The sequence below is a fragment of the Impatiens glandulifera genome, chromosome 1 (genome assembly GCF_907164915.1).
Source record: "Impatiens glandulifera chromosome 1, dImpGla2.1, whole genome shotgun sequence".
Taxonomy (NCBI): Eukaryota; Viridiplantae; Streptophyta; class Magnoliopsida; order Ericales; family Balsaminaceae; genus Impatiens; species Impatiens glandulifera.
The window spans coordinates 45652177-45662388 of record NC_061862.1 but is presented as its reverse complement, the minus strand read 5'-3'; the positions used below and the strand labels follow the sequence as shown (position 1 = coordinate 45662388).

The 10212-nt window shown below is 33.4% G+C and overlaps 1 protein-coding gene across 1 annotated transcript; it reads right to left on the bottom strand.

The window, feature by feature from the left end:
- Window positions 1–2092: 2092 nt before the first annotated feature.
- Window positions 2093–2614, bottom strand: LOC124926613 (cell wall / vacuolar inhibitor of fructosidase 1-like). The gene has a single exon (XM_047466874.1). The coding sequence runs from the start codon at window positions 2612–2614 to the stop codon at window positions 2093–2095; it is 522 nt and encodes a 173-aa protein (XP_047322830.1).
- Between the last annotated feature and the right edge of the window lie 7598 nt (window positions 2615–10212).

The following is a 10212-nucleotide window of genomic DNA, read 5'->3' as shown; positions in this document are numbered from 1 at the left end:
GTTTGAAAGTTCTATTTTTCTCAATCAGTTTATATAATTTTAGTAATGATTCATAATACACTTTAATCTATGTATATCAATACAACAAGCAAATTCAAATCTTGGTGAATGGATTCTATCAGTTTATCATTTCTAAAACAACCCTTTCAAAGCTTGTTGACTTTAACCTATGATATGTATTTTTTGTAATTTCAGGTGAAATCTTTACTTACACTGTTGCACAATTTGGTGTTCCATTGATCTTTCTTGGAACATCTTCTAGTCTATAGACTTTGTAAAGTAATTAATTGCCTTCATGTTTCTTACAGGTGCACCACCACTATCACCAAGAAGTTCATATAGTTCATTTAGCTCTCCTAGCATGTAATTGTGTCCCTCTATTTAAGGACCTTCTCTAAAATCGGTTCGAGCCTGATAAGGAACTTATTCCTCAGGATATTTATATATTATGTGACTGTTTTTGTTCACGTGTGCTACACAAATTCCAATATCTAGTCTAGATTATTGTTTCCCCCTATTTTTAGTTGTGAACTTGCAATATTTGTAGTTACTTATCCCACCAAGGTAGTCCAGTGATAAAAGTCAATTTAAGAGATCAAAAGATCACGAGTTCGATTATATCTGGAAGCGCTTTGAGTTAAATCGGTGTGTTATGGAAGTGAGTGTAATGCTAGTTCTCGTTCATTCAAAAATTAAAAAAATATTTATAGTTTTACTTCAAGGATGAATGCAAATTATTTAGAAGTTTGATCTCATTTTGTTTCTCATATTATTTTATTAAATTTTGTTATATAAATAATTTTTATATTTGTAAAAAGTTAATGAAGTAAATTATTTTAAAAAATTGATGACATGATATATTAATACTAGTCCGTAACAAAAAAATTAAACAACCATCAATGATAATGTAAAAACACGACGCATTAGTGTTGGAGATCTTTCGTGCCTATGCACAACATGCCACGGGTCATTTATGCAGTGGGCTCGTGTATGCCTAATATGCACTTTTACAAACATACAAATTTTGACAACCTTTGTTCATTGCTATTACAAATTGATTTATGACCCTGCCAATGTCTAAGACTCACATTACTTGGATCATGCTCTCAGTATTAATACTCACAATTATCTGGGGCCTACTCTCAACAAGCATGTCTATGCCTTAAGCTCACATCACCTCATATTATATGGGCTATGTTAGAATTTTGTACTCACATTGCATATACCTTGCCCGACCTTAGATTTAGGGACATGTTTAATATTTATTAGTTTGCTTAAATTTTTTGTTAGTGAAAACAAGAAATAAAATTAGGTAAATATTTTATCAAATAATTAACTAGATTGAAAAAATAGAAAATTTACACACTTGGGCCCATCCCGAGCCTCAGGATCACTAATCTCGAGTGTTAGGTCACCACTTACGTCGAGTGTCTACTCACCAACCTTGAGCACTTGCTCATAACTTAAGGCACTGCTACCTTAATTATATTATCTTTCACCTATCCAATTAAGTGTTTGGTATTCAAAATTTAAGTTGTTTAAAATAACTCCACCAAATAACGATATTATGAATACCCACATTTTTTTATTAACGAAAGGGATTTTGATCGGATCTTTTTTTTTTATTTTTTGTTACTTTTTAGTTTCCCAAATTGAAACATAACCCAACATTTATTCAAAGTCTCTTCGTTTTCTTTATGTTATGATTAAAAATGAAAACTAAGTGTAAAACACTTAAGAGTTAAAAATGCAATGTTCATACATTTCGACTTTTAAATTCTTAAAATTAAATTAGATTTAGATATTTCTAAGCCTAAAAATGTTTTTCAAAAAGTGCGAGAAAAATAGTAAAAGAAAACTTGGGCCTTACCCTGTTCAAAACCCATTCAGATCACCCTGACGCTAACCAGATTATTTCTAGTGAAAAAATTGTAGTAATCCAACTTTTTGGGAAATATAATTCAAAACAATAACAAGAATATTTTTAGTGAAGATCTTTTAGAATTTCTTGCATGCTTAAATCAACAATTTGTATTATTCCTTACTTTTAGTGTATAGATGTAAATAACTATACTGAATGAGTTGAGCAAATTCACAACAAATTCCTTATAATGGCTCTAGCCACAACAGCCAAGTCACGAATTCTAGTATTTAAGGCACAAATAGGAGAAACTGATGAACCAAATGCACTCTTGCAACTATCAGCTACTTGTGCAGTACCAACCATTCCATCTTCAGCAAACTTGGGGACTCCTCGAATTGCTTGTTCTGTTTCTGGTACAAGATCACTTAAAACGAACTCATAATTATCTAGACAAGAGCTTAAAGGCTTTATAAGGCGTGGACTTGAATGTTGTAATAGTTTGATTTGATTAATTCCCACATTTATATTTTTCTTGATTGCATCTACAACAATTAGGCCTAGTCCCGCAACATCTTCACTCTTGCTTCGTGGATCTGATTGAAGTGTGCTGAGACAGAGCTTGAAAATCTGTGTGTGTTTGCATGTTTGGATTATGAGATTATCATCCCCCATTACAATTGATAATTGAAGTGAGGAAAGGAGGGCTAAGAATGTGAAACCTATGATGACTTGAGGTATAGAAGAAGCCATTATGCTTGTGGATTGCAAATATTGGGAATTGGATTGACAAAAGATGGACGGATAGTTAAAGAAGAAAGTTCTTTGTAATAGTCATATATGCTGGTTGTTTTGTTCTTCTTTTTATAGTAGATATGCTTGATTAATGCATGTTAAGATCCTTATCAATTATCTTAAAATAAAGATAAAGATTATTATTAATTATCTTTAAAGATAAGATGAATTATTTATTAGTAATAATATAAATTCACTCTTTATTTACTTTAAAGATAGAATCCTAATCTAAAGGGATAATCATTAAGTAATTGCCTAATCAGTAAAATGTTGTCTAACAAGAAAACTAACAAATTTGGAAACCAGGGATAAAAAAGTAGAAATAATTAACTTACATAATAGTTTTGACCATCTTTAAATTTTTTATAAAATTAAATAATATATTTATAAGATATTGTCACAATATTCTTATATTACAGTAATATTAATATTATTATTATATTATTAAATTTCATAAAAAATTAATATAATTTGGTTTGATATAAGTTAGAATAGAAAAATGGTATAAAATAATATATTCAATTATAATTATATAGATTATTTATAATATATAAAGATACTATTAATTTTATAAGAAATTTAATATAATATAATATTTATATTTATATTTTAATTAAATATTATTATATTAATTTTCTTAAAATCAATAATGTTGTTGAATTCCATTACAATGATTTTGGAAAATATGGGCCAAAAAGTTAAATTAAATAAAAAAAATTAAACAATTTTTTTATAGAAAAGATTATAGGTATAATTATACAATAAAACTGAAAGGAGTAGAGTCGTTGCCCAACCACCCTACCTATATAAAATTAAAAGCGAAATTCCACCTTGTTGACCAAAAGAGAAAGCTTATACACAGACGGCTTCCATTACAAAATCCATAAATGAAGGAAATCTAAATATAGAAACGAACGTGCAATCCCATCTCCAACTGAGACCACTCGACCGGTGGTGGGAGGGGAAGCTTTGTTCATGTGAAAGACATGGCGTCTTTAGTCCATTGCACTTTTGATTAGAGTCAAAGACTTTCTACCCAACGGGGATGGTTCAGATACTTGTGAATTCAGCCACACCACAGCCCGAAGCGATCTTCTGATAGTTGCGGGACGAAATCCGACAGCTTATTTATGGGCAGGTTATGAAGAAAAAGAAATAAGCTCAATTCTTCCATAATATAACGGGGCGGGGTTGCGCGCAAGCCGAGTGACGTAGGTACACAAGAGTACTTCGCGCCACAACCATCTCTTTTTTATAGGTTCTACGGACCGATGCCTGCTGCTGAATCTGGCAGCAAAGAAGAATAGATATGCCGGTCATTAGAAGGAAGAACCACCATAAAAATCTTCCTCGTGTATCATCTGTAGCAAAACTATGAACGGGAGCTAGCAATCCGGACCGTATTGAAGAGGTTCCTAAAACACAGCATGGAAGAGTCACAATATTAAGAAAGGAAGTACAACAATTCAGAAGGGATAGAATTACTGAATGAATACGAGCTGTGGCTAATACCCGAGGCATAAAAGAAGCATTTTCTACGGGATCCCGAAACCACCAGCCACCCCGACCTAATTCATGATAAGCCCACCAACTTCCTGGCAAGATACCTACGGTTAAAAACCCCCGACTAGATGGAGTGGATCAAAGGGTTTTTTATCCGGAAATATTTCCCTTATTAGATTATTAAGTGGCTCGCCGCAGTCACATGGACTACTCACTTCAGGGTGAGTGACACAAACATGGTTAACGTAAGTATCTTTGAGAACGTTTACTAACGTTTCCAAATTGGGGGAGCTAAGTATTATAGGGGTATGCAAAATGGGGTCGGGGGCTATGTACATCCATAATTGGTACCCCATGAAGATATTAAGAAAGAGAACAAAGCAAATATCCCTACAATAGGAGTATAGAATAACAACAGATAGATTTGTATTAAATAAAAAAAATAGGATTAGATATACAAAGTTTCGGCGAGGCGACTGGACAGTAGAACTATATTGATTTTTGCTAGACTCATAGGTGGTGAATCCTAGTGGCGTTCTCTACAATTCGATCAGTCTAGATATTTATTTGGACTTCTTTTAAATACTCGTTTGAGTATGTCAATTCAGTGAGATTTGTTATTGTTCTTGTTCTTTTTCCTATAATCCACCATTAACGGTGCATACTTTGTATTAGTGAATATCTTGAGTATTAAAAAAGTCTTTGGCGTAACTCACTATAATATAATAAAGTTGTTTTAAGAGATCTACAAATTCCGTAGTTTTATCCTTGTTGAATTTTCATGCTAAAATTGATGTGTCTATATGTGCTTGATTTTATTGATTCCTATTTGGTTTGGTTTCTTTATTATCTCATTGTGACATAAAAAAGAAAGTAATAATTATTCCGCAATTATTATCAAATAGTCTGAGGCTGAGTATATAGCGCTAATTGAAGCCGCCAAAAGGGTATATGGTTGAAAGGATTAATCAGTGACCTTGGCATCCATCATGATCAGGCAATTATTTTTTGTGATAGCTTAAGTGCTATTTGTTTGGCGAAAGATCAAGTGCATCATGATAGAACAAAACTGTTAGGATCTAGGTCGCGACTGGAGAACCGGGGTTGGGCCGGTTAGAGCGTTTCACTCAAAGGGTGGTGATTAGTCCTGTTAGAGATTAACACCGGGGTTTCAATACTACACAAACTGTCACAAACCCTTGAACCAGGTTCAAGCGCGGAAGAGGTTTGTTTCAGGTTGAAGCAGCACACTCACAAGATAGGCATAACCGGTTTTTGAATAGGACAGGTTTGGAGGTTTGCTGGGTCGGTTTTGTAACTCGGTGATTCGGTTTAGGTAGTGTAGAGTCGGTCAAGGCGGTGTAGGTAGGTTAGTACACGTCGGTTAGAATGTAGAACCAGCAAAAAGTAAATAACAAGACAGGTTTTTATGGATGTTCGGAGATAAAACTCCTACGTCACCCTTTCCTCTCGAAACCGCGAGAAGGATATTCACTAAGGAATACAAATACAATCCGATCGAGACTTATTTCCTGCTCGATAACACCCATACAATTTACACCGAAATTGTAAATACACACTTCAACTTTAGCACTTAAGCTTTCTAGAGAGAGAACACACTCTTATCACTTGTAGATTAAATGTTCACTGTGTCCCACGTAAAATCTCCTGTGTCTCACATTTACTCTTCTTCAACTGCTCCTTTTATAGGTGAAATATGCCAACGGTCATATTTCACTCCCTTGAATTTGATTGGCTGAGCAGAGGTTCAGTGATTCAGACCTGGCGGTCAACCTATCAGAATTGGCAGTCTGTTCTTCCAGTATGTAGGACAAACTTGCTAGGTTTGTCTTTTACTCAATGTAGTAACTGTAGGTTAGACAATTGTCTGTACTTGGAAGATTGACTCTGATTTATCCTGAAGTGGAAAGATCTTGTAAGACTGTCTTCTGCAGCCTGCAGACTTTCCTCAGACTTGTATGAATATGGAGATGTTCAGTCTGTTCCTTTGGTATCGTTCTCAACAGATACCCGAAGTATCTTCTTATGCTGGTCGGTCATTTGACATAGCCTGATGACTTCCGGTTATTGACCGGCTGTCTGGTGTTTCCAGCCTTCTTTTGAGCGGTCATGTTTCAGGTCGGTTTGATAACTTGACCGGTTGAGCTTCTTAATCGGTTCATTGGTCTGACAGGTTGGTTTTCTCAAACCGGTTGGGTACTTTGACTGGTCCGGTTCTTTGTTCCTGCATGGAAGGTTTATTTGTGTTAAGTTCTGTGAACCGGTCTAATTTTATCTAACACAAACATATTAATGTTCGCTATCATTTTCTTCGTATTGAGAGGAAAATCAAGTTGAAGAAGATCAACACACATCATAATCCTGCTGACATGTTCACGAAGCCGGTCCCACTTAGCAAATTCACTCATTGTTTGGATTTGCTAAATGTTGACAGTTGGAAGTAGCCTGATAAGGCTTTTCTTATTTTGTGATATTAAGGCAAGGTGGAGATTTGTAACGTTTTGCCTTTAGTATATGAATTAATAATTTCAGTTACATCACATTTATTCTACAATTATGCTTATTAAGTTAGGTATTTTATGTTTTCTTTCTTTCTAAATTTAGATAGCTGTAATTCTTTTTCATTTGCTATAATCTGTTTTATCTTCATCTTTGAAAATAAGAAATATCTTTTCATATGTTTTTTCCACACTTCATTTCTCATCACTTTCTTGCATTCTGCACAACAGATACAATCATATTTTTTGTTTCACTAGCGACACAGAGAAACTAGAAAATATTCCAATTGAACGTGAAGTCAACATTTCTTAACGGTTTTCTTGAGGAGGATGTTTTTGTTGAGCAACCAAAAGGCTATGTGATGAAAGGACAAAAATGAAATGTATTAAAGTTGAAGAGGGATTTGTACGGTCTTAAACAAGCCTCTCGAGCATGGTATTGTTGGATTGATGCTTATTTCCGTGAAAGAGGAATTGAAAGATATCCACATGAGTATACACTTTATGTGAAAAATGAATTGAAAGATGTCCACATGAGTATACACATGAGTATACACTTTATGTGAAAATATTCCAATTGAAAATAATCTTATTTTCTTGGAGATTGTTTGTTCGTTTGCCTCTATGTGGATAATCTTATTTTTATCGAAAATAATCTAAGTCTCTATGAAGATTTCTAGAATGATATAGCCCAAGAATTTGAGATGTTAGATATTGGCTTAATGTCATTTTACCTCGGATTAGAAGTGCATCAATTGGATGATGAAATTTTTATTGGGCAACAAACATATGTGAATGAAGTTCTGGATGGATTCAATACGTTAAATAGAAAACTAGTGGCTACCCCTTATGGAAGTTGGAGCTAAATTGAGAAACAATGAAGGGAGAAAATGTGGATCCCACACTATTCAAAAGTCTCGTTGGTTGTCTAAGATATATAACATGTACTCGGCCATATATTCCTTTTAGTGTGGGAAATATTAATTGATTCATGGAGTTGCCCACGACAGAGTACATGAAGGCGACAAAGAGAATTTAAAGATATTTGAATGGTACTATTGATTTTGAACTGCTTTATTCATTGTCCAAGAAATTTCAACTTATTGGATATTTGGATAGTGATTTTCCTGGAGATATAGATGATCGGAAGAGAACAACTGTATTTTTGTTTTTATGGGGTATAATGCAATTTTGTGGAGTTTGAAGAACAAGCGATGGTTTTTCTATCATCTTGTGAAGCTGAATATGTCGCGATGACAACATGTGTTTGTCACGCAATCTAGCTAAGAAGAATGTTGAAGGAGATAAGTTTGTCATAGAATGAAACGTCCACAATTTTTGTCGACAAAAAAGTCTGCTCAAGCTCTAGTAAGAAATCTTGTTTTTCAATATCAAAGTAAACACATCGATACGCGCTATCACTTCATCCGAGAGAGTATTACAAAAAAAGGAGATCAAACTTGAATATGTGAAATATGTTGATCAAATTACAAATATTTTTACGAAACCTCTTGGAGTGAAGGTTTTTATACTAGAATGAGGATTATGCTTGAAATCACGAAGAAGAAATGATTTTACGAGAAGTGATGAAAATAAAATTAATTAAGAAATTGAGGATTCATTTGACAATTTAAAATTCTAATTAATATTAGAAGTTACTATCTTTTTGTTTAATAGGTTTTTAATAAACATTAATTCTGACCGTTTAAGAGTAATGAATTTTTTGTAAAATTTAAGAGTTTTTTTCCTAATATAAATAGAATAGTTGCATTTGCAGAAAGAAGATGAACTAAAATAAAATATCATCATTTTTATTAATCTTATTATTCTGAGTTTGTGAAAGAATACGTCGATTGCTCAACGTTTCCTAACAATATCACATGTTAAAAAGTGTGAGATTACTAATTTTCTTTAAAATTAAACATATTTCATTAAAGTTGATAGATCACTTTGGCATGTGGATACTTAACTATCTCTAGCTAGTCTAGTCTCTTTGTATCTAAATTTGTAAGTTTATTTGCACTACAACAAAAAATACTTCCGACGACCCTTAAAAATATTCTGCCAATCTTTATAAGTGTCGCCAAAAATATCGCTGACCCTTATTTTTGCGTCGCCAAGTTATAACAACACTTATTTAAGCGTCGGTAACATTAACTTAAGCGTCGCAAAAAACAAAAAATAATTCTAAGTGTTATATGTGGGTTAATTGCGAAGGTTTTTAAAAAAACCTTCGGTTTTGCAATTTTTGAAATTTTTAATTGCGAAGGTTATTCAAAGAACCTTCGATTTTAACACCTCCCAAAAAAATGAAAAAATATTCTAAGTTGGAGAATGATTAATTGCGAAGTTTTTTAAAGAATTTTCGGTTTTACCTTTTCCTGAAATTGTTAATTGCGAAGGTTTATCCTATAAACCTTCGGTTTTGACTCATCCAAAAGAAGACAAAAAAAATTAAATCCCGTGATTCTTATTACCGAAGGTTTTTCAATAAACCTTCGGTTTTTAGATTAATCAAAACAGAAGGGTTTTCAATAAACCTTCGGTAAATACCTTTATAAATACAAACCCTAACCATTCTCTTTTTCATTCGCCTCTCTCCTTTCTCTCCCTCCCGACGCAGCCTCCTCCGACGCTCCTCTTCTTCTCCGTTCCAGGTTAGTTTTTTATTTGTTTTTTGTTTTTGTTCTTCTTTGTCGTGATTTATTGGTGTTTTTTTGTTTTTGTTAATTATTAGATTTAGATTTGTTATCATTTAGTTTATATTATTTAGATTTATGCCAGTTTAGATTAGTAGTTTGATTTAGATTTGTTATTGTTTAGATTAGATTTAGATTATTTCGTTAAATATATATGATTTTGTTAGATTTTGTTAAATGAATGATATATTTTGGTTATTGTGTTTGATATATATATATATATATATATATATATATGAAATTCAATTAGGATGGGTGAGTCATGACATAGTATTCGGCGTACACCAGATAAACTGTCCCGGTCATACCAGAATTTGCTAGCACAATCAAAAAATGCGGCACGTGAGGAAGAGGTGAGAAAAATGACGCTGGAAATGGAGCAAATCCGATTGAGGGATGCGAAAAGAGGTCAAATGCTTACTGAAATACTACACAAACAGTCACAAACCCTTGAACCTATTTCAAGTGCGAAAGTGGTTTGTTTCAGGTTGAAGCAGCACACACACAGGATGAATAGAACCGGATTTGGATAAAGTCAGTTTGGAGTTTGGTGGGTCGGTTTTGGGATTCAGTAAGTCGGTTTAGGTAGGGTCGGTTAGTATGTAAAGCCGGCAGAAAGTAAATAACAAGACAGATTTTTATGGATGTTCGGAGATAAAACTCCTACGTCACCCCTTCCTCTCGAAACCGCGAGAAGGATATTCACTAAGAAATACACAAATACAATCCGATCGAGTCTTATTTTATGCTCGATAACACTCGTACAATTCTCACCAAAGTTGTAATCTTACTTCAAATACACACTTAAGCTCTTTTAATTTAGAGAGATAAAGAC